The sequence below is a fragment of the Copadichromis virginalis genome, linkage group LG17 (genome assembly GCF_057382275.1).
Source record: "Copadichromis virginalis isolate Kocher_CV1m ecotype Utaka linkage group LG17, C_Virginalis_male_GT1.1, whole genome shotgun sequence".
NCBI classification, from domain to species: domain Eukaryota; kingdom Metazoa; phylum Chordata; class Actinopteri; order Cichliformes; family Cichlidae; genus Copadichromis; species Copadichromis virginalis.
Window position 1 is genome coordinate 8,290,962 of NC_140634.1, and position 23,546 is coordinate 8,314,507.

At 42.3% G+C, this 23,546-nt stretch overlaps 5 protein-coding genes across 6 annotated transcripts; 3 read left to right on the forward strand and 2 right to left on the reverse strand.

Annotated features, from left to right (window-relative positions):
* Positions 1 to 790: 790 nt before the first annotated feature.
* Positions 791 to 1,846, reverse strand: LOC146688938 (protein NCBP2AS2-like). Its single transcript, XM_085437003.1, has 2 exons — positions 1,764 to 1,846; positions 791 to 1,667 (listed from the first exon to the last, which is right to left on the reverse strand). Exon 2 carries the CDS (start codon positions 1,615 to 1,617, stop codon positions 1,312 to 1,314), a length of 306 nt encoding a protein of 101 aa, XP_085293129.1. The 5' UTR covers positions 1,618 to 1,667; positions 1,764 to 1,846; the 3' UTR covers positions 791 to 1,311.
* A 737-nt stretch (positions 1,847 to 2,583) lies between these two features.
* On the forward strand, positions 2,584 to 3,943 carry fkbp2 (FKBP prolyl isomerase 2). The gene is made up of 2 exons (XM_085437004.1): positions 2,584 to 3,151; positions 3,523 to 3,943. Exon 1 carries the CDS (start codon positions 2,708 to 2,710, stop codon positions 3,122 to 3,124), a length of 417 nt encoding a protein of 138 aa, XP_085293130.1. The 5' UTR covers positions 2,584 to 2,707; the 3' UTR covers positions 3,125 to 3,151; positions 3,523 to 3,943.
* A 9,984-nt stretch (positions 3,944 to 13,927) lies between these two features.
* LOC146688940 (uncharacterized) lies at positions 13,928 to 14,848 on the forward strand. The gene is made up of 3 exons (XM_085436995.1): positions 13,928 to 14,307; positions 14,394 to 14,511; positions 14,643 to 14,848. The coding sequence occupies exons 1-3, from the start codon at positions 14,206 to 14,208 to the stop codon at positions 14,801 to 14,803; spliced, it is 381 nt and encodes a 126-aa protein (XP_085293121.1). The 5' UTR covers positions 13,928 to 14,205; the 3' UTR covers positions 14,804 to 14,848.
* Positions 14,849 to 17,720: 2,872 nt separating this feature from the next.
* On the forward strand, positions 17,721 to 20,569 carry LOC146688941 (uncharacterized). 2 transcript variants are annotated; one of them, XM_085437341.1, is made up of 5 exons: positions 17,721 to 17,989; positions 18,324 to 18,415; positions 18,794 to 18,988; positions 19,077 to 19,153; positions 19,407 to 20,569. In XM_085437341.1, the coding sequence occupies exons 1-5, from the start codon at positions 17,839 to 17,841 to the stop codon at positions 20,380 to 20,382; spliced, it is 1,491 nt and encodes a 496-aa protein (XP_085293467.1). In that variant the 5' UTR covers positions 17,721 to 17,838; the 3' UTR covers positions 20,383 to 20,569. The 2 variants fall into 2 exon arrangements, with proteins under 2 accessions (XP_085293467.1, XP_085293468.1); XM_085437342.1 differs by lacking the exon at positions 18,324 to 18,415 and having other exon boundaries at positions 17,949 to 17,989; positions 19,407 to 20,563.
* A 50-nt stretch (positions 20,570 to 20,619) lies between these two features.
* Positions 20,620 to 23,200, reverse strand: LOC146688942 (uncharacterized). Its single transcript, XM_085437442.1, has 3 exons — positions 22,477 to 23,200; positions 22,025 to 22,160; positions 20,620 to 21,742 (listed from the first exon to the last, which is right to left on the reverse strand). Exons 1-3 carry the CDS (start codon positions 23,070 to 23,072, stop codon positions 21,014 to 21,016), a joined length of 1,461 nt encoding a protein of 486 aa, XP_085293568.1. The 5' UTR covers positions 23,073 to 23,200; the 3' UTR covers positions 20,620 to 21,013.
* Positions 23,201 to 23,546: the final 346 nt, after the last annotated feature.

Below are 23,546 nucleotides of genomic sequence, written 5' to 3' on the forward strand. Positions count from 1 at the left end.
GTATAAACAATATGAAATTATGGATCCTTCCTGCCCTTATATCAAAGGTTCAGGGTGATGGTGGCGGAACGATATTGGGAGTTTTTTTTGTGTGTGTGTGTGTGTGGGGGGGGGGTTCTTTTTACACTTTGGGCCCTTTAGGACAAACTGACCATTGCTTAAATGCCACAGCCTACCTGAGAATTGTTACTGACTGCATCTTCTGATGGCTGCTTCCAGCAGGATCAAAGACCATGTCACAAAGATCAGATCACCTCAAACTGGTTTGTTGAACGTGACGGTGAGGTCACTATACTCAAATGAGCTCCACAGTCATCAGATCTCAATCCAATGGACAACTTCTGCCTCATGCTACCAGTAGCAGCTAAATGTAAAACTAGTGAAAGAAAAAAACAAAAAACAAAAAGGGGAAACAATGTCAGTGGCCTCCACCTGTAAAATTCCTACTCTTTTGGGGATAATTAGAGGGGCAGCAATAAGACTATTTCATTGACACCAAGGTAGCTGAAACTATAAAACCCTTCTGCTACTAAACTGACCAAATCAATATCCCTGAAGTTTAATCAACTAATGCTGTACACCAATTAAAAAGTGTTCCTTTACTAAGAAGTTATTTTCATTTGGTAGCAAGTGTGCTTTCCCTGATATGACCAGATTCCTACTGTAAAACTCACCCATTGATTATGAGGTATAAAGTTTCTGGGCAATTGCACATATTTGTAATTGCGTCTCTGTACACCACAGCAGTTTAATACAATCAAGATGGGATTTAGGTGCAGACTATCAGCAGTTTTGAATTATAATATTTATTGATTGAGTCACATCTAAAAGGTCTTTTTACACAGCACATCTCACTTAATATGAATACTTTTTTACTCTAGAAACACAGAGCCAGAAAAGGCTCTTTGGCAGGATGATGTGTTACGGACAAATGATTGCACAGTTCGCTATAAGGGATGAATGTCAAGAAGACCTCATCAGAAGCCAATCTAAATCTTCTAAACAAAATGTTTTACTTAAACACAGCGTCCACGTCACCATCAGAAGTTTGTGGGAGGTAAAGAGCACACTTCAAGCTCCCACGTGTTTTCAGAAGTTTAAAAAGACATTGATTTTTCTAACCACAGTTTGTTATAAACTGACCTTGCAGATTGCAAGTACAGACATTACCGACCACCTGAGCGCACCCTGATGGTGATGGTTCACCAGCACGCCGTCTCTGTCCCATGCTGACACAATGTGCTCACACAATAGTTCTATTTAGTTCAAGCAGCAGCGTTTCGGTCACATCCCACAACCAGCTTGTCTTCTTCACTTCTTCACCTGCCTGGATCCGTCCTTCCAGCCTGACTTCACCTCATTCACAAACGTGTCTCTGACTCTCTTGAGGCGGCCACTGATCTCTCCCAGATCCCCGGGCACTTTGCTGGCCTCGTCCCGGACCTGCCGTAGCGTCTGGGAGCGCAAGGCCCGGTCCGAGGCGTCCCGTCCGGCTATCTGAGCCTTGGTGATAGCGTAAGCTGTGATCTGAGCCGCCCTGCGAATCGGTCGAGACTCCGCCAACTTCTCAACGACGTGAAGGTTGTTGACGAGCGACGCTAACAGGCGAGCGAGCATTGTGGCAACTGGCTGTTAGCTTCTCCGTGTTCTCCCCGTGGGTTTCAGCCCTGTAAAGCCCACATACAAACCCATTATTGACCCTCGAAGTGTCGAGTACGTGGAGATGCAAGTTTAAGTACACAGAGAGAACTAGACGTACGTACCTCAGCTGAAGCAGGTGACCGCTGAGTGACAGTGGGTGACGTAACGCAGACTGTGGGAGGGATGAGGCTAAAGTCGGTTTCGAGCTCGTCGTTCAGTGTTTCTTAAAGAAACAGGATCATCAAACGACTATTTTCTTGGATTTAAAATGTTTCCATTAAAATTCAATTAATTGCATTTCACAGAACTGAAAGCAGTTTAAACAGTTTGCCATATGTGAACTTGGTTTTTGACTGTTAATGTGGACAGAGACTTGGCTCAGGGTTTCCTCTGCTGTCTTCCAGGGTAAATACGGCCATTCATACCACAACAAAATAAATACGCAGTTTACTTTAATATCCTATTTTTAAGATTTAAGACACACTTTTACTTTAATTTGTAATAAATAATTTTTAATAGAAAAAAATGTTCAGCGTCAAAACATACAAGACATTCCAGATGCATAATATTAAATTTCTAAGGCATAACAAGTAAAGTAAATATTTCACAAATTTAAAAGGATGTAACTTGATTTAAGACGATTGCTAGGATTTACAAGGCTGAATGACACATTCAAATTGGAGAATTACAGCCTTAGTCCTTAGACTATTTTCTTTACATTTCTGCTTTAAAAAAACAAGAACAACAACAAAACTGTCAATAACAGTAAACTACCGTCTTTAGAAAACAAAAAGACATATTTATATATATATTATGTATAAAGTGACAAGAAAAAGGGAACTTAGTCCCACACGGTACCGACCAGAATCAACCAATGTGAATCCAACTTCAGGTAATTTTTCCGGACGGGTTTTGTAGTAACACCACCCGGTAAACGACATCCGGTCGTATCTTACGTATATCCGCTTTCAAGAGCAGATTTCCTGCTCGTTTCTCATTTTGCTTCCCCCCATTTTTTGCTCGCTGGTCTTTTAGCTTCACTCTCGTCAGACTCGGTACTGCAGCCATGCGGGTGTACGTGCTGTTCGCGGTGGCGGTGCTCTCCCTGAGCCCGGCGGCGGTGAGTGGAGCCGAGAAGAAGAAGCTGCAGATCGGCATCAAGAAGCGAGTGGACAACTGCCCCATCAAATCCCGCAAAGGAGACGTGCTGAATATGCACTACACCGGAAAGCTGGAGGACGGCACCGAATTTGACAGTAGCATTCCCCGCGACAGGCCTTTCACCTTCACCCTGGGCACCGGCCAGGTGATCAAAGGCTGGGACCAGGGCCTACTGGGCATGTGCGAGGGCGAGAAGAGGAAGCTGGTCATCCCCGCTGAGCTGGGCTACGGAGACCGGGGAGCCCCTCCAAAGATCCCCGGCGGAGCGACACTGATCTTCGAAGTGGAGCTGCTGAGCATCGAGAGGAGATCCGAGCTCTGACGAAGAAGAAGGACAGCTTTGAGAACGGTAAGATGTTAACACACCAGCCTGAGGGGCAAACAAAGTCTGCAGAAAGGATTGCTGCTTTCAGTGGTCATTCACCTAAAAGTGGCCCAGATAACATTTTCATAAGTTCAGATCCAGCTAGAAAACAACGTGCAGAGATTTTGGTAAAAGAAACAGCCTGACGGCGGGGTATCTTCTGCATTTTTAGACGTTTGTAAGCATTAATATCCTTAAAGCAAAAACACAGAGCTATATAACTAATGTAACTTATACATATGAAAAATCTTCGCGATTTGCTTAGGGGATGATGTCCTTGGACACACACTGACTGGGTTTTGTTTTGTTTTTTTACCCCGACTATAACAATATGCTCTTTAACTTTATTTTTCCAGGTTCCAGGAGATGCTGCGGCATTAAGTGGAGACCAAGTGACACCTGATGAAGATTAAAAGGCAAATGTGAAAGAAGAGTCAGCAAAGCTCCTGTTTTCCTTCTACCAGCTTTGCTTTTTATGCTCTGATTCATTGAATTGAAATTGAGAAGATGCAAGAACTGGCTGTTTGTACCAGCTAAACTCTAGAGTGAGGGTTGACAGGAGCAGCTATGTCCTGTATCCTGACTGTGCTGTGCCGTCTCTTCATCTCATTTCATTTTAATTTTCTGTAAGCGGGTTTATTCACATCTGCACACTGTTTTTGTTATTTGGGGGGTTTTGTTCAGAAAATAATTTAGTGTGAAGTGGGAGTCGGGTCAGACTAGGATCATTTTTTTCACTGTAAGAATTTGAATTCTGTAATAAAATGTTTGTTAGTACTTTTCTTGTTTTGATTTCTTTTTTTTTTTTTACTACTTGAAATAAAAGGACTGTGCATATATTTTTTAGCTAACCCCCAGTTATTTCTATTTTAATTTCAAGCAGACTTGCAATTGTTTTTTATGGTCTTTAGCAGTAGTTCTGCAGGCTTTCTGAAAGTCTTACTAGCATCCTGTTGCAAACATGCAAATTTTGTTTGCGCTATTCTAATTGAAACTAGAAAACTCCAAAATGGAAGACTCTCAGTAGTATGCAGTGTTAATTCATCCTGACAGACAATGGAGCTAAAGGCATGCAAAATCCAAAAAAAGAGCTCTGAATGTCTGTTACGGAGCCTGGAGACTAGTTTGCCTATGAGAGCTCAGCTTCATAAAAACAATTAATAATAAGTTCTCTCTCTCTCTCTCTCTCTCTCTCTCTCTCTCACACACACACACACACACACACACACACATTTTCTATTAACAAAATAATAGAAAAAAAAAAAGCAAAAGAAGGAAGGTAAAGTGGGGCACTGATCCTTTAGTAGCCAATAAGAATAAAAGTGCAGTAGCCAATAGCGTGGCACCACATCTCACACAACAGCTGCACCAGTGGTCATGTGACTGAGTCAGTTTAATAGTAGCAAGCGTTCAGTCTTTTGGTGGATATATATATATATAGATATATATAGATATATCTATATATATAAAGACTTTTAAAACCGTAATATTAATGAGTTAAAATCTCTATTTTTGGCATAAAAGCCAAATTTGCTGTTTTATTTATTTATTTTGTTGACTTTGAGTTGGTGTGAACTTTCATTAAAATACATATTTTAGTATGATTTTAAATAAACAATTGAAGTTCATTCGTGATTATGCACTTGTGTAATAGAAACAGGACTCAAAATAGTATTTTAATGTTTTTATTAACATTTATTACATTTCTTTTTTAGGCTTTTGGGGTTTTGTGATTTATGCAAATAGCTCTTTAAACTGTCACAGACAGTCTGCCTGCTGGTAACAGTGACTGTATTTTGGCAATGATTGAATATCAACCGATGACTTTACAAATCACTGTTATGTGTTTTCTACAGTCAGTAATACCAACAGGCGGCGCCATTAACGCGATCTAGAAGCTGCTGTACCCGGACTTTTTCAAAGGACGGACACATGAAACGGAAGCAACGTCGTCGCTTTTTTATTTTATTTTTTATTTTTATAAACTTTATTTAACAAACAATTAGTATACAACATACGAACAGATGAAGTATACAAAACAACAGAACATGAACACACAAAGCCAGGGGTAAAAGAAAAAGGTAACAATTATAAGAATACACGCAAAAATTCACATACATAAATTTGTTTTGAGAGCCTTTTTGTTGGTGGAGTCTGATATTGATTGTATGTACATTTCCACATCCTTAAAATAATGACAGAAATATGGTGTTTTATTAGTAAACGTACATTTATGGATAAAAAATGTAGCTAAAAGTATTAACAAATTTATCAGGAAAAAAACATTTATCATACTTCTTGGGGAACTTAAAGAAACAGAATAAAACATTTTCCCATCGTAAAGAAAACTCCCTAAAAATATGGACAGTAACAAACCTGCTACGTCGTCGCTTTTCCGGCATGCTCCTAGTTGGATGAGAAGGGTCCAAGAGCACCTGACTGCAGCCTGTTTTCATGAACAAATGTGCCATTAGTAATTTAATAATTCTAGGAATCAACTAGTCTGCTTACACTGACCATGTTGCCACTTTGTTTGCATTTTTTTTTATCGTGCTTTATGGCAGATAAACACATATGTAGCCAGATGGGCTACTCGCCTTCCGTTGTTTTTCTTCTCTCATTCTCTCTCTCTCTCGCTCGCTCTACCACCCTCGCTCTCTTTCCACTGCACTCGCTCCTTGTATCAGGTGATCGGGTTAATTGGGAACCCACCTGCACATTGATTGCAGGGTGGCGCTAGCCTGTATAAAGCTAAGCCGATGTCTTGTTGGATTAATTCCTCCCGAGCTTCTGGTACGATACAGCAGTAAATGCTGGCGTACTGCGACGGACTGATCAGCAAGAGCCGATTATACGACAGCTACAGGTATCCTCTCGCTTAACCTTGGATTCCCTCCGAATACTGGAATTGGTGTTAATATCCTTTTCCGGCCTGTTGTAGCGCAGCAGTCTGTTTAATTCTGCCATTGCGGAGAGAGGTGTTCGTGGTATCTCCACCAATGAGAGTATAGTGCCTCCGGTCCTGGGGTAAGCTGTTAGAACTACTTTTATTAGCATTCATAGCTATAAGAGTTTAAGGTTACACTTATCTGTTTCAGGGTTCACTGCTGTACTCACCTCTCCATGGTAAATTGTCCAACCTAAATTGGAAGAGTGGACTGCCTTCTCAGCTGCTGTTGTGAACTTGGTGGAGTCTGCTGTCTTGTCTTGTTTTGTCTTATCTTGTTTTTATTAAGTAGGCTTACCTTTTTTTTGGGTTCGCCTGGTGTTCTATTTTACCCTGGACTGTTGCTCGTACCCACACTTCTGTGATCGGGCTGAAGTGATTCTCTGCCCGAGTGTCGTGCTGGGACTCTAAATCGCCTGGGTGGCCGGTCTCAGCCGGTGGGGAGCCAGACCGGCCTACGCCTGAGAATAATTATTACCAGCACGAGTGGTAGTTTGACCCGTGGGGAATAAGCCTTTCTCGTGTGTGTGTGTGTGTGTGTGTGTGTGTGTGTGTGATTTCTTTTATTAAAGTGTTTTAGTCTTTTAATGATTTGTAGCGAGCCTGACGCTCAGTGTCCTTTTATTCTTTTAACATACTTTTCTGTGTTTTATTTCAGTGAAGGAGGACGAGCCAGTGGCCCTGGGACCTCAGGTGGTGGGTCGTTTTCACACTTTCTTTTGTACAGCACTGGGTGGTCTGCAGTGACTCTTTTGGTTCCACGGCTGCTGGTAAGTCCAAGTTCCACGATTGTTTATTTTTACTGTAGGACACTGTCAATAATGACGCTACATCTTGACTTTTAATATTTTATTTATAAAATATTATTTATAATTTATTTATTTCTATAAATAAAACTGTTTTAATATTGGAAGCCAACCTGCCTCAGTGTGCATCCTTGAATCTGTGCGGTCTTTTATTCCTTTTATTTATTTTTCTTAAATATATTTCCTGGGGGTGTAATTCCCCTAGGTGGCGTTGTCAAGTTTATTTATTTTGTTCATAACCCCGCCAACCACTTGGTCACACATAGATATGTTTCTTTCCTGACCCTGGTTTAGCACCGGGGGGGTGGAATTTGGGTCAGTTTCAAGCTGAAGCCAATGTTCGCTGTGCACAAGTTTAAGGTCTGTGGTGATATGACACAAGTGGTCAGAATTGGACTTCGATTGAGGCATCTAAAAATGGTAGCTGCACTGTAAGATATAAGTTAGGGTGACCCACTGAGTCATCAGACTCAGGACCATGACAACACCTAACTGTAGTTGTCTCTTAGCTTTAGCAGCCACTCAGTGTTGCTTCACCAAGGAATTATTCTACATTTCTTTTTTTAATGTGTCTTTTGTTTAGCCCTTTGTAGCTTTTTTTCCCTCCACATGCTCAGTCAGGTTGATAAATGAAACTTAGCTAATCCCTTGGTTGCAGCGTTATATCTGGTGTATCTATCGACATTAAAGTCACAGTTTAAACTTTTTGCTGTTAATACTCACAGGAAGAAGGTAATGTAGGTACTGAGGAACCTAAAGTGCAAATTATTTTAGTAAGGAAGAAAAAAGGTGTTACAGGAAAATGATTCTATGTTTCTTTACCTTTTAAATGTACAAAGATGCCCTTTGTCTGCCCTTTGTCTATGGTTAGATTAGTTTAGAATTATCCTTTTAGACTTTCCCAGCAAAGACATATTGTTTTATCTCTCCCAGCTCTCTGCTGACGAGACTAGCACCACATATGGAGTTGTTTATTTTATCTGTTATTTTCTTATCCTGTTCTCACTGTCTCTCCTATAAAAAGTGCCAAGCCTCTGTTCATGGTGTGAGTTGTTCTCAGCAGCTCACCCGTGTACACGTTTAGCAAAGAAAGTAACTTTGTCTCATTGTGTCTTTATTTCTCCTGGGTTTTTTACAGTTTTCTCCCAACAAAAGGAGTGTATGATTCAGTTTGATAGCTACACTAGCTGATGCAATTACAGTCAGGCATTTCAAGGTAGGATAAATATAGGTCTTGCCTTCTGAGCAGATGGAGTCTGCCAGGGTTTGATGTGAACCTGTAGACACTGGCTCCACGGGATGCTTTTCATTTGACAGCTGCAGCTTGGCCTAAACATTAACAGCTAAACTGTGAAGATGATAAGGAGGACCCCAGCCTGCTGAGAGGCAGCATCCCACCAACAGAATTATATAAATATGCAGTATTATATCATGTTCTCTATGGATGAGGAAAAGATTTTAGGACAAACAAGGAGTTTCAAGATGGAAATGATGAAAAAACCTTCATTTGGCACTGTTTGGTTCTGGCTTGAAAGATTACTTGAAATTCAAAATACTTGAGATAAATTTACAAAAAGGCTTTAGGATAATGAAAGTACTAATTCAAGTGCCTTTAAAAGCATTCAGCCCCCTTCTGAGTGGTTCTACAATGCCTCCTATGAACTGACATATCATGTGACTCAGGTAGTGGAACAGGTCATCCACCAACAGGGAGATTGGTGGATCAATCCCCAGTTCCTCTAGTCTGCATGTTGGCGTAACCTTGGGCAAGATGCTGAACCCTGAAATACACCTAATGCACCTACTGGAGTTTGAGTGTGTTATTGTGTGAATGAGACTTTTAGCAGAAAGTGGTTTGAGTGCACAAATTGAGTGGAAAGGTGCTATATAATTACCAGTATTTGTATGTCTGTGAAGGTTCTCAGTCATCCAGGTCATCGTAGTCAAAGGAGCTTGTAAAGAAAAGCGTCTGGACTTCTTTAAGTTGCTTGAAGACATTTCACCGAGAAGCTTCTTCAGTTCTAATGCCAGGTTTCACAATGAGCTCACCCGAAACCCTGGCTGATTGGGACCCACACCCTTTTTTTTTTTTTTTTTTTCTTTTTACCTGTCCCGTTTGGCCCTTGTGCCATCAGAATTGTTGTCTAAAGGCAAAGAAAGATGCCCAACGGATTTACTTTACCAAATTGACCATCCCAGCCTTGCCATAATGGTCCATTTGATTCACCTTTTTATTGTTTATTTTATTTTCACTTGCTGAATACGGGACAGACTTGACTGGAGGAAAGAAAGAGGGAAAGAGAAACAGCTGAGAAGAGGGACGGGGGAGAAGGGCAAAAAACAAAAACCAACAGAATGGGCAGCAAAATAAAAAAAAAAAAAAAAAAGCATATATCAATCACCTGGTCAGAGGGCCCGGTGGCGCCAGTGTCCGGCAGCCTCGCCTCTGTCAGTGCGCCCCAGGGTGGCTGTGGCTACAATGTAGCTTGCCATCACCAGTGTGTGTGAATGGGTGGATGACTGGATATGTAAAGCGCTTTGGGGTCCTTAGGGACTAGTAAAGCGCTATATAAATACAGGCCATTTACCATTTACCTGGATCACCTGTTGAGAAAGAAAAAAGAAAACAAGCAGAAGAGAACAAGAGTAATAGAATAAACAACATCACAATGATATATGGGAATATGACAGTAAATACTAAATATTAAACATTATTGTGCAGCACATAAGATCAACAGAACACAGTGTGCTTTGAGGTAGGAGCCGAAAAGGGTGTAGTTTGTGGGTGTGATCACCCGTGTGTACACCTGTGAGCATGGACGCGCTTGTTTTTTAAAAGGTTCCTTCATGTAATGATCTGCTAGAGGGTGTGGGGGGGCCACTGCCCCGTCCTTCAGGGCATGAAGCAGATATGGAGGAGATCAAAACTCCAGACATACAGAGGCCCCCAGAACACAAGAGATCAAGGAAGACCAACAGAGGGGCAGCCGCGCCACTGTCCCAGAAAGAGCTGAGGAGAGTCCCAGATGAGGGCTCACCCAGCAGCCGCGGAGCAGAAGCCAGGGGGAGTTGCAGTGACGCGCCCGTGAGCTCCGCCGGCAGCCAGCTGCGCCTGAGTGACCGAGCCCCAGGCCGAGAGGCCGGGGGCACCCCACCTCCGAAGTGGCCCGAGCGAGCCCCAGGCTCCAGGCCCCGATAAGCGGCCGCCAAGGAGTGAGCCAGTGTGTACCTGGACGCCCATCCCCGGACACAAAGAACCACCAACGCACCGATGTCTGAGGGAGTCCGCCACTGGCAGGGGAAGTGGTGGTAGGGGGAGATAGGCCTCCAAACCTTGGAGGGCCTGAGATGTCCCCAGAGAGGTGGCGCCTGACACCCAACCTGACATATAGACACAGACATACAGGCACACACAGACACAAACATCCATTCCCACCCTCATGCTCTCATATGCACTTACTCCACACTCAACCAACGTGGAGACAGACATAAAGAGACGCTGTACACACGATCACACTCCCCAAGCGTACTCTACAAACCGGGTCTAGGTACCCTTGCCCCTGGAGGGGGGAACTGCACCCAGACCCAGGTGGTGTTACCCTTTTCCCTGCGGTGGGGAGAGGCAGACCGCCCTGACTCCGCAGCAGCAGGGAGGCCCCACACTCCAGACCGCAGTCGGACGGCCAACTCCTCCTCCTAGCCCCCCTGCTCCAGCAGGTCGCAGAGAACGGGGGTGAGAGAAGACTCCAAACCTCCCTCCACCCGCTCATTGTAGTGTTGATGCATGTGTGTTCTAAGGTGCATTTAAAACCCAGGAGGGCATGGAGCTACCTGCCAGAGAGCAGCAGGTAAGCGCATGGTCCCTCCTGCTAGCCCTCAATGTCTACGTGTATTTAAAATTGAGAGGTGGGCAACGACGTCAGGGGTGAGGTGTACACCCTGATGGTAATTTGGACTCCGTGTATTGTGCCCACCCCCAAGATCCTATATGTATGTGTAATGAGAGTGTGAGTAATGTGAATGTCTAAGTTGTGGGATAAAATTGAGGCAGAGGCAGCCAGAAGGGGACGGGGGGGGGTAGCCTCCTCTGCACCCTGGTGACATACCCCTACTCCGAGGTCCTGCATGTGTGGGTGATTGTGGTGGAGCGGGAAGAGGGAGGCAGCTGGAGATGGGGAGGGAAGGAAGGGAGGGGCAAGTGACCCCTCCCTGGGGCCAGCTCCCCCGCTGACCCCAGTAGGCACCCCCATACTCCGCGACCCGCCAGGGGAAGGGGGCCCAGGCCCATCCAGACCGGGGCCCAGTGCAGCAGCGCCTCCCAGCCCACACCCATTTTCCCACCTTGGCTCAGGCGATTAGAGGATCATCAGGAGGTCCTTTTGTCCCTCTTTGGGGGGATACTCCCACTAGGTTTAAATCTGGGACTCTCCACCATTTGACCTTAGAACTGAAGAAGCTTCTCGGATGAGAGGTGAAACGTCTTCAAGAAACTTAAAGAAGTCCAGACGCTTTTCTTTACAAGCTCCTTTGACCAGTATTTGTACCACATCATTGTAAGCTGTGCCAGACTTCAATAAATGCAATCTGAAGAGCAACCTTTATTTACATTTTTAAAAGCACAAAGTTTACCTTTAATACCATAACCTACTAAATCGAAAACAACAAAGCAAAAAACCCTGCTCACCAAGATTCTGGACATGCTTTTCATAAGGTTTAGGAAAGTGTTTGAGGGGAATTTTTGACCATTCTTTGCAGAAGCTCATTTGTGAGGTCAGATACTGATGTTGGATGAGAAGGCCTGGCTCACAAGTCTTTGCTCTAATTCATCCCAAAGGTGTTCTATCAGTTTGAGGTCAGCGAAGGCCAGTAAACCTCCTCCACACCAAACTCGCTCATCCACATCTTTATGGACCTTGCTTTGTGCTCTGATGCAGTCATGCTGCAACAGGAACTGAACATCCCAACAAAGTTTGGAGTATGAAATTGTCCAAAATGTCTTGGTAAACTGAGCCATTAAGACCTCCTTTGACTGGAACCTCCTGAAGAAAAGAAAAAAAAAAAAAACACACCATAATCTCTCTTCCACCAAACTTTACATTTGGCACCATGCAGTCAGACTAACTGGCAACTGCCAAACCCAGACTCGTTCATCAGATTGTGAGACGGAGAACCTGATGTAAGGCTTGGATGTAGCTGCTCAGCCACGGAAACCCATTACATGAAGCTCTCTATGCGCTTTTCACTAGGCAAGTTTTGGCCATATAGTGTATATACACATGCAAACTAGTGTGAAGTTTCTGTACTGTAAACCAGCTTGTAAATGAGCTGATCGATCAGAGTTAGGAAATGGACTGTGCACAACTGAAAGTGACTGAGGAAAATCTCCTGTAATTATAATTGTGTTCAATTAGCCTTAACATGATTACCAAAGGGACTAGGTGCTCTGCAATTGGAGCAAAAGAAGATGCACAGGTATGAGTGCGTTCAAATTAAACTCCCCTAAGTGTTTCACTCAGCTGACATTGATCTTTAGTGAGTGAGCACGAGTAACACATGTACTGCGGCACTTTGGGAGCACAGAAGATAAGGTAATGCTCTGGAGAAAGCTGTAGGGTATTGAGAGTGTTGTGGAGCGTGATATTAGGGCCAACGTTTACCATCGAGAGACCGACGCCGTAACTGTTTGCAAGCATCACCAGTCCAGCAGTTATGACAGACAGGATCTCTCAGCTGGAACAAGACATAGAAAAGAATAGCAAAGACTTAGAGTTGCTGTCCAAACAGACACCTTTTTATGATCATTATTATGAATTATGCTCAAATGAAACTACCTGATACAAGTCTTTTGTTACAGCACTGTCAACATCCAGTTTTCAACAAAGGAAAGCAAACTGCATCAACATTGTTATTCCAAATTGAAGGAGATCATACTTGCCATTATGCAACTAATGCACCTATTGTCAGTCCTTCATTATCACCACGAGTGTTTGTTCTAATCAGGACTCATTGTCACTGGTAACACACTCTGGAGATTAGAGTACCAGTTTAATGAACGCCTCAAATCAAGTTTCTTCTTTCTCTTTTTGGACATAAAGCAGTATGCAGAATCCTTACTTCTCCTCACCTATCCTTTAATAAACTCACTATTAAAGGAGTTATCCAAAATGAATGTAGACACATTTAGCAGTGCTTTGTCAGCCCCATCAGCCCTGTGTGGGCAAAGCTTCAAAAACATGCAATTTAAGAATTCAAAAAGTTGACAAAATCACCCTGCAGGTCCATGTTTTTTTACACTGGACACCATACTGTAACCAGCACTTAAAGCTGAGAGCAGCAATGAGCCAAAAATATTAATATAGCTCACACAACTGAACGATAATAATAACAGTAATAGGATCCAATCAGCAACACTGAAAATGCTCCTAACAACTACAGAGAGGACAGCTGGCTCAAGCTTTGATCAAAAGGCTGTCACTCCGGGCCTGACACTTCACACCTTCATCCCCTTTTTAAAAAAAAATCAAAATAAGACGTCAGATGTGAGCTGAATATCATCTGGAAATGAAACCACAGGCTACGTGTCAAAATAGTGAGGTGTGGGATGTTGGAGGGGGCAATGGGAATTGTTCAAACTACATAACAACTCATACCTGCGAGCTCAACAACAGGATGTGCATTAAGACAGTCAAGATGAGCCTACACTCCTAGTCTCTATCAGTACTACAGAACTCCGGAGGGACTAGAAACCATATATCATCAGAGATGGCGGGAAAAAGACAATACTGGTCTTAACAAAAAGCAAACTTTTATTTAGGGCCGAAAACTCACGGAAAAAAACAACAATAAAGTAACTGAGGGAAAACCTGAACATAGACTAGGAAACTATGACTCTTACTGAGAAAATAGACTATGACTAAACAACATACAAACCATGACTTAATATGGCTGGGAAACTGTGACAAGGGGTAGGGGAGATAACACAGACGACACAACACTAAACACTAGTGATGGGACGTTCTGTATCGAGGCTTCGGAGCGTGTGTCGAGTAATGGAGGGGGCGTTTCCGCGAAGCGCGTATCGAGGCTTGCTTCATTTATGGGAGGAGCTGAAAATGATGACGTCCGAAGCCCCGCTGCCCGGCTGTACCACGTGACTGGTTCATGAAGTGGTTCGAACTTTGCCGCGAGATATGACAGCGATATAAACCCCTCAGACTTCATTCAAAAATGTGGGTGTTTGATGGAGAGTTGCGGTTAGTGAGAGTTTGGAGACCGTTTGGAGGTTTATGAGAGTGAGGAGAGAAAGTCAGGAGAGAATGGAGCCAGCTAAGAAGAGGAGGATGTCCTCCCCTGTGTGGGAACATTTTGATCTTATTCCTCCCAACAAGGTATGTAAATTTCTACAGAAGATGTATTTTCATGATACTGATGGTGCAATACAATTTATGTTGAGCTGTCTTGACTTTTGTACAAGGTGAAGTGTTTTCTATGTGCCAGGGAGCTGGGATATAACAACAACACCTCATCCATGCTTAGGCACTACAGAGCTTTGCATGAGAATAAGGGGGACACCGATTGTGGAGCAAGACCAGGTGAGCCATCAAATGCCATGATAATATAGCATGCAGTAATGTTACTAAATGATATAACAATATTATACAACTGTTATAAGTTACGTGTGTGATATTTATATTTGTGCTTTATCTTTATTGTCTTTCCTCAGGAGAACAATCTCAAATAGATGAAGACCTGGTCAGCATGGTGATTGAGGACTCCCAGCCATTTAGCATTGTGGAGGACAAAGGATTCAAAAGATTTGTTAAATCATTAAATCCTAGCTATGTTCTCCCCACTAAAAAGGTCATAAAAGCAGTGAAAATTTAGTTTTTACAGAATAAAATGTGAACAGGCAGGACTGTCCATACCTCAACGTTACAAAAGCACAACCACTGTCCACACCCCAACCACACCTCACCTCACAGTAAATGATCATTTCCATTTCAAGCATTTCCAAATAATCATTTTCCATACTGCCACTATAAATATACACAGTATACTGCCATCACTACAATATACATGTTTTACACACTCCTTTTGTTGTTGACATTTACAGGCTGTGTGCAAAATGCCACACTCTTCAAATTCATGCCAGCTATTATTTTTACGTCCAGTAGGTGTCCTGCTAGAGCAAATGAAGCTTCATGAAGCTTCGCGTTGGGGTGAACCAATTGGATGAAAAGCTTCAGTGCTTCATGGGGCTTCATCTGCCCATCACTACTAAACACAGCAAGACTGAGGACTAAATACACACATGAGGTGATCAGGGGAAGTGGAGACACATGAGGACACAGCTGACTAGCATGAAACATAATGACAGCACAGGGGAGAGTAAAACTAAATGCAGTGAACAAAGAACACCAGACTCTTTCAAAATAAAACAGGAAACACAGAGACATAGACATGAAGATAAATCATGACATGAACTTAACATAACCACACAGACATGAAACATGACAGGTAGATGCACGAATCAGGGAGACTGAGTACAGGGGGAGATGACAGAAACAACTAAGAAATAAAGGACCTCTGGATGTCTGGAGTTTTGATCTCCTCCATACCTGCTTCATACCCTGGAGGACGGGGCTGTGGCTCCCCACACTCCCTAGCAGATCGTTACATGGAGAAACCTTTGGAATACAAGCATGCTGATCCACACAGGTATGCACACAGGTGTACACACGGGTATTCACAGACGCGGACTACACCTTTCTTGGATGCTGCCTCAAAGCACATTGTGCGCTGTCTATCTTGCGTGCTGCACAATATCGTTTATTACTTAGTATCTACTGATATCTACTGCTAGCTAGTTTATTGTGATGGTGCTGTTTTTTTTATTATGTTGCTCTTTGTTGTTTGCTTTCTCTTCTGTTTTTTTTTTCTCCATACAGGTGACCCAGGTGTTTTGTTTTTTTGTTTTTTTCTTCCCCCCTTTCTCACCGTCTCTTCTCCCCTTTGGTTTTCTTTCTCTCCCTCTCTTTCTTTCATTCTTTCTCCCTGTCCTATCCCCCAGTCATGTCTGTCCCGTTTGTAGGAACTGAAAATAAAATAAATTCATAATTATAATAAAGGTCAATCAAATGGACCAATATGGCAAGGCCATGATGATCCACTTGGTAAAATAAATCCGCTTGGCATCTTTCTTGGCCTTAAGACAACAATTCTGATGGCTAAAGATCCAAATGGGACACAAAAAAAAGAAGAAAAAAAAGAAGAAAAAAAAAAGAAATAAAGGACTAAATAGCCACCTAGAAATTAACTAGATCAAAAACGGATACAAAATACATAAAACTCAAACACTGGGTCACACGACCCAGCCCATGACAGTTAGTCTCTCATCCAAGATAAGTCTTGCCAGTGTTTAAGCCAGGAGCCATGTTTTTTATTAAATATTCACTAGCTATAGACTGTATGACAGGAACACAGCTGTCATTGATCATCAAATGATATGCATCTGTTAGCTTTAACCTCAGTGGCAAATATTTCCTGGAAATGGATCACAGATCTATGAACATCCATTTAAGAACATTTAAGGCTGTTAAAAAAATGAAAGTTGTATTAGCATCTGGGATGTGGCATCATGTCTGACGGATGTCCGTATTAGTGTCGCTGTGATGTCTTCCCTGGACTTTTCCCTTTTTGTCAGTACCCAAAAACAAACACACAAAGAATAACAGTATGACCCATGTGGCTCATACCTGACACCAAAGGCCAGTACAAATACGCTCAGCAACAGACAGTCAACAACAGACAGTGCAGATATACATGAATGGTAATAAAGAAAATCATGTTTTAATATTTAAAAATCACCTTCTGATGCTTTGAGTGTCACAACAAATGAGTCACTGACTAAAAACTGTTGTATTTAAAAACACATACTTTTCTCATAGCAAGAATATGATTTTGTGGTTGGTAATAGAGCCTCTGGCTGGACCGCTACTGGATGTTAGTCGCATCTAATGTTATTTAGTTCCCTGTAACTCTGGGTGATAACATTACTGGTTGCTTTTAATGTATTAAACATAGCCCCGGGCTACATTTCCCTAAAACAAGGTTTCCTCCTCAGAAATTTGATTCACTCGCCTTCCCTCCTGTCTTTTCTCACTCTTCCATCTGAGCTATTTCCTCCACCCAGCACGTGTCTTTCATCTTAGTCGATTGCCACGCTGACAGATGAAGGGCTGATCTACCAAACAGACCTACTGAGTGAAGGAGTATAAATATACCTGAAGTAGATCTGCACTTGACCATTCGTGGGTCAAATGTTTCAGATTTCCTTAAACATCACATTGAAGCTACTCTCCCATCTGAAGCAAGGAAGATCTTTCATAGATCATATTAGGTTTTTTCCTCTTTCCTCTGTGTTGATTTTACAGTGTCAGCTCTAACTCCTGCCATTATTTTCACTGACACGCAACCCATGTTTTTATGTCCCCAGCATCATGCCTTTATGGTGTATCGGATGACAGATGAAACAAATTTAATGGAACCGCAGATGATGAAACACTATCCAACAGCATGTGAGAGGAAGGACAGAGGGCTTTTTAGGGCTCGACACAGAGCACCTACCTGTCATATCTGTTACAGTGATTCTTCCTCAGCGCAGTGCTGAATCAAGAGCTCACATTTACGCTGAATGTAAAGCAGGCGGCCAGATAAAGCACCTCCCTTCCCGCAACACTTCCCCTATGGCCACAAAATGTCAAACTACCATGTGCTAATTTAGCTCTTTTATGGGCACGCTGGAACTCTCGGGTGTAGATGCATTTCTAAAGCAGCCACTGAGGAGTGAATGGACTACTTGCACTAACACTTCCGCGTTCTATGTAGTCCTGCCCCAGTGCTTCCGGTGCGGTTAAACCATGGCGACGTTCTACACTCGCTGCCTACAAGAGCTCCCAAAATTGAACATCACTGATGTTCATCGGATTTGCAGAGTGACGACTACCCCCGCCAGCAAATTAGATAAAGGATCTAAGTTATATGCTGCATCATATATACACAACTACGAAGGTAAGAAAACGTAAATTAACCGACAAAGAAACGCTAGCTAACGTCAAATGCAAACACTACGTTACTCCGCTATGTCCTTCATTTGATGTCAGTTCTCTACATTACATGTTTTCTTAAACGGTGTTTTATGTCGTCCTAAACTATAGTTGAGGTTTTCTTAACTAATGTCACTTTTTTAGTTAGACACTGTTATAATGGCGTTAGGTAGTTGGCTAACTATGGAGGTAGTTAACTACCTAATGCTACTCTTGCTAAGTGTAAAATATATATGTTTAAGACATGCTGAAATGAGTAATACAGAAATAATGCTAATGGTACTTGTATCTTTATTCAGTGTCCAATAAAGACAGGTTGTCAGGGGAGGTCGGTGTGAGAGCCCTGTGCTACAGGTCAATGAGGAAGAGTAAGGCACCACACAGACTAAGTGTAGGCAGGAAGCTGTGTAAAGTTGTTAATCCCCGTTCAGTGGGGTTCAGTTCATTTAAGCATTAGTTAAGTTCATTCCTAAAGGCCCATCAACTTGAATGTTTTCCTTGTCTCCCTGCTTTATCACTCCTAATTTGACTAGTCAGATAGTTAAATCAACGTGTGTTTGGGTGATCAGAAACATTTGACAACAAGTTAATACTGCAAATATACACAATCTAAGTTATTACAGTTATCAAGCATGGTTAAGTTGTTTTAATAGGGAGAGAAGGAAACACTAAGCATTCAGGAGGGTGCGTAACCATAACACCGAACTATGTTCCTGTTCGGCTCTTCCATGAAGATGTTACATTTTTAATTTTCGTTCTTTCTTCTTAGATTAAGCTTCTGGATTCATCGCCGGTGATACTGACACATAGCCAGTGCTCCTGTGTGGCAGGCGCTGTTATGTGCAATCACACAGTGGCACTGCTCTTCCAAACAGCACACTACTCACAACTCAGAGTGCCGGTTGTCCCCCCTGTGCATAGCTGCACGGAATCTGAACAGCAATGGCACAAGCCACGGACAGTGGTAATTTAAATGAGGTTAAAGTTTTTGAATTAGTCCATGTCTACATATGAACAGCAACACCATCCATAGTAAATGTGTCTTCTGTTAGGGTGTGAGGCCAGGACCCATCAACTCCATGATCTTCACTAAGCCGGTACCAAATAGGATGGCCCAGACTGGAGTACGGTAATTAGATTTGTAAAATTTGGTTTCATGTGTTACAAATGTATGTTGCTATTTTTTTCATACATACATGTGTCAGAATAGGTATTAATTTACATACATTACACTTTCTGAAGACGGCTAACTCAGTCATGTACATATACATCCCAGTCTCTAACTTATGCACCACTGTTTTACACCTTTTAGTTTTTAGTTTAGTTGTTGTTCAGTATAACAACCTTCTTCCTTACATTATTGTCATTGATGTTTTCTTTAGGAGTGGCTTCTACAGAGGCATGGTGGGTCCGTTACCAGATCCCTGCTTGTTCAGAATAACGGAGGCATATGCAAAATTTAATATTGAGGACAGGCCACTTGTGACCACAATGAACATGAGACCTGACAAGCCCCTTGTGGAAAGTGCCTTTGGGCTGGTGCAGGAGGGCAGTGTTCTGTCATATCAGCAGCCGGTTTTGACAACCCGGTACATCACACTACACCGCGATGCACCACCAACACCGCACTTGCCTCTGGAGGGGTATGACATCTTGCCATCAGATTGTGTGTTTGTGTGCTCAGAAGAAGAGCTTCTGCATCTGAAAAGCTTGTCTGTAACTCTGGAAATGGCTCACAAAATAGAGGAAGCTACACGTGAGCAAAGCTCTTCGTCTGAGTGGCATCAGCTCCGCAGGCCCAGAGTGACTGCCTCTAGGTGTCGGGAGGTGTGTCACGTCAGAGGCCAGAGCTCGGCCGAGTCACTAGCAGAGCGTATATTGAAGGGAACAAGGCAGACAGCAGACATGAGGAGAGGAACTGAGATGGAGCCTGCAATAGCAGCAGAGTATAGTAGGCTAATGAATGTTAACTACTCACCCTGTGGTCTGGTCATTCACCCCATTGCCCCCTGGCTTGCTGCATCTCCTGATGGTGTTGTTTTTGACCCCAATGAATACCCCCAGTTTGGCTTCGTCGAATTCAAATGTCCCAATGTACAAAACTTTATTGACTGCAAATATGTGCAGATGGAATGTGGTACCCCTAAACTAAAAAAGAGCCACGCATATTACTGGCAAGTGCAAGGACAACTGCTCATCAGTGGGATGCAGTGGTGTGACTTTGTTGTGTGGGCACAAGAGGACTACCTAGTGCAAAGAATATACATGGATACAGATGTGCACAATGCAATCAGAGAAAAGGCAGACTATTTCTTTTTTTACATATATATGCCAAGATACCCGTGTTTGAAAAAATGAACAGTGAAAACATAGCAAAAAGAAAAACAGATCCTTCAGGCTGGCTGGAACAAAATAACTGATGTTTTATTTTCAATATATTTCATGAATTATTTTGTTGTTACATGTTACCTTTATGTGACATCAATAAACTGTTATTTAAGCAATGGCATCAATTTAATTTTTAAAAACACACATTAAAACGTTGAATTTGTGCAGAACTTATTTCCATGGTAAGTATTTAAAACTCCATGCCTAGCATACTGATATACATTTAGACAATAACACAACTGAACTGTAGAAAATGACAAATGGTATTTTTGATGTTCCAAAAGCTCAATGTCACTTATGATTTTAAAACGATTTAGTGATTTACTTTATAATTTTGATAAACAGTTTTGTTGAATCTGAATAGTAATATAGTAGTATAATTAAACAGTATTATTAACATTAAACATTTGCAATGAATTTGAATTATCAATAACTGAAACTCAACTATCAGCACTCAAGTACCAGTTCTGTAATCAAGTATTGTCAGCTGAGAAGGAAGAAATGCAACTGTAGTGGCCTCAGCTGCAGGTCATTTTCCATAAGTTACTGGCACTGGTGTCTTGGGAAAAATCCATCTTGTCTCACTTAACCCATTTTTTAACTAATGCTGTGTTCTGGTAATTTGACAGCATGCCACTGCAAACAGTTGGTTGATATTATAAACATGTGACATGGTAATGATGCTATCAAAAAGTTTGTTCTGTTTGATCCTCCTAATGACTCGCTCCACATGTACCCTGAGTCTGGCTATGGCCTGCGTCTCCTTAACCTGGTATGCTGGCATCTGCTTCTGCTTAGATAGAAAAGGTGGGCAGTACACTTTGCATTTACAACAATCAGTGATTAGGAAGCCCTTATCTACCATCACTGCCATGTCTTCAGTCAACTTCTCAGCAATGCCTGATTGTTTGAATAGTTCCTTGTCACTAACCGAACCAGCATACAGATTAGAGATGAATGTCACTGGACCATGTGGAGCTATGCCAACCAGGGCTTTCATCGTACAGTGGGATTTGTACGAAGAGTACATTTCACTTTGGAGAAGTGGTGAGGATGGTGTCTGACACCTCAGCTCTGTACAGTCAAGGATCATCTGGGTGTCTGAGAAATCTTTGAATTCCTCAGGGAGGTAAGCTTGCACTTCTTCACGTGTAAGCCAGATGCACTGAGACCCCAGTGCAGTGGCAAGAAAATTTGTCCATGTTGCAATAATGCGGCTCACTGTGGACTGGTGTATGTTAAATCGGTGTGCCAGGTCCCTCTCCTTCAAACCAACTGACAGGAAAACCAGGAAAAGAAAAAACTCGTCAATTGGCTGTAGCAGCTGCCTCTGGAAGGTGAAAACAAAAGGGAAAATGTTACTCCTTAAGCTATGAACTAGTAAAATTATTCTTTTCTTGGCTAAATGTTTTGTAATGGTTAGGCATACCATACTGTACCATGGGGTAAACAATGAGGTGCTGTAGTGCACAGGTGTATGTATGTAAAGGATACTGAGTCTAGCATACATACACCTGTGTATGTATGCTACTGTACATAATGTAATGTTATTGTACATAAATACAATAACATTACACCTCTAGTTCTAACTACCAACAAACCCATAACCTACTGTTGATGTGCGTGCAGGTGTCAACACTTCTTCGTTCCGATTGGCAGCTGACTTGGCTCTTGAAACCCGGATCATTTTATAGATGCAAGGCTCAATCAAAACCCAGAATGCCATCAAATGATCATAGCTTGGAAATCTATTCACGAGAGAGACATACATCGTGTCAATCATTAATTAACATTACACACTGACATAAAAATAATATAAACTGTGACAAATATGCTAATGGTATGCTGTATAAAATAGTCTGATTAAGAGTATTTGGTGTTGTATTTTACCTGTAGCATTAGGATATCGTTTAAATACTAAAGCATCTACATAAAACATACAATCAGCAGAGAAAAAGTAAATATCTATTTTGTTTTCATTAAGACTGGAAAAACTTTCGAAATTTAACTGATGGTGACCTTGGTATATTTTAAACAGTTAGCTTGAATAGAACTTAGATGTACCTGGTATAGAATCGGATGTCAGTGTCGGAGCCAGCAAAACGCTGTAACCCAAATTCTCGCTGGACACGTAACTCCTGTATTTCCTTCCTCAGAGTCTCCACGTCTTTGGACAGGTCTTCTGCAGCTGATGCAGATATGTCCAATGCAGACGGCTCAGGGACTGAGCAGTAGTCATGATCTCTTGTAAGACTGTGCTCTTCTTGATCGTCAGGAGGAACTAGTTCAGGGCGTCGCTCCGTTCTCTCCCAAACACTACGCCGCGGTGGTTCAACTTTATAGCCATTCCACTCAAAAAGTGTTGGTACAGTACCTTTAATAAGCCTCCTTCGACCATCGAGGGTTGTTGGCTCTATGAGTTGATCACTGGCAAAGTGTCTGCAACAGACCCTGGTGTGAGAGGTAATCGTGAAATGATCCCGGCGTATGTTCACCAGCCATTGTCTTCTCAAGTCGGAATGGGTCGGAAAGGCATGAAAACTTAGTATGCCGTTAAATTTGGCTGAAGCTGAACAAAGTGGGACACAGCAATGCTCGGAGTATTTCTTCTCCTGTTTTTGAAAATGTTCTGTTTTAAATACTTTCCTTTTTATACTCATTCTGAAGCGACATTAGCATAGCTACCGATAGATAAGCAAACGTACCGGAAACGCACAAGCGGTACTATTTGGAAACGGAAATACGTCACATGCCCTAGTGCAAGTAGTCTATTACTTTGCTGTAATGAGATCCCCCCTCAATAACATGAAATCTGCATGTTTAGTCACTGAACTGTTCGAAGTGCCTGTAGCTGATATTTTCCAGGCAAAAAAATAGAAAGAAAAGGAAAGAAATGAGATAAAATGACTGTTTCTTCTGACACAGTAGAAAGGTGACGCATTTGTCCATCAGTGAGCCCAGGACAACATGTCTACAGGGAGTGCAGAATTATTAGGCAAATGAGTATTTTGTCCACATCATCCTCTTCATGCATGTTGTCTTACTCCAAGCTGTATAGGCTCGAAAGCCTACTACCAATTAAGCATATTAGGTGATGTGCAACTCTGTAATGAGAAGGGGTGTGGTCTCATGAC

Coding starts and splice junctions, on each gene's coding strand:
- LOC146688942 (XM_085437442.1), bottom strand. CDS start 23,072: ATGAGTATAAAAAGGAAAGTATTTAAAACAGAACATTTTCAAAAACAG. Junction 22,161..22,476: donor GACATCCGATTCTATACCAG/GTACATCTAAGT, acceptor TCTCGTGAATAG/ATTTCCAAGCTATGATCATT. Junction 21,743..22,024: donor CACCTGCACGCACATCAACA/GTAGGTTATGGG, acceptor TTCACCTTCCAG/AGGCAGCTGCTACAGCCAAT.
- LOC146688940 (XM_085436995.1), top strand. CDS start 14,206: ATGAGAGTGAGGAGAGAAAGTCAGGAGAGAATGGAGCCAGCTAAGAAG. Junction 14,308..14,393: donor ATCTTATTCCTCCCAACAAG/GTATGTAAATTT, acceptor CTTTTGTACAAG/GTGAAGTGTTTTCTATGTGC. Junction 14,512..14,642: donor CGATTGTGGAGCAAGACCAG/GTGAGCCATCAA, acceptor GTCTTTCCTCAG/GAGAACAATCTCAAATAGAT.
- LOC146688941 (XM_085437341.1), top strand. CDS start 17,839: ATGGCGACGTTCTACACTCGCTGCCTACAAGAGCTCCCAAAATTGAAC. Junction 18,416..18,793: donor AGGCACCACACAGACTAAGT/GTAGGCAGGAAG, acceptor CTTTCTTCTTAG/ATTAAGCTTCTGGATTCATC. Junction 19,154..19,406: donor ATGGCCCAGACTGGAGTACG/GTAATTAGATTT, acceptor TGTTTTCTTTAG/GAGTGGCTTCTACAGAGGCA.
- fkbp2 (XM_085437004.1), top strand. CDS start 2,708: ATGCGGGTGTACGTGCTGTTCGCGGTGGCGGTGCTCTCCCTGAGCCCG.
- LOC146688938 (XM_085437003.1), bottom strand. CDS start 1,617: ATGCTCGCTCGCCTGTTAGCGTCGCTCGTCAACAACCTTCACGTCGTT.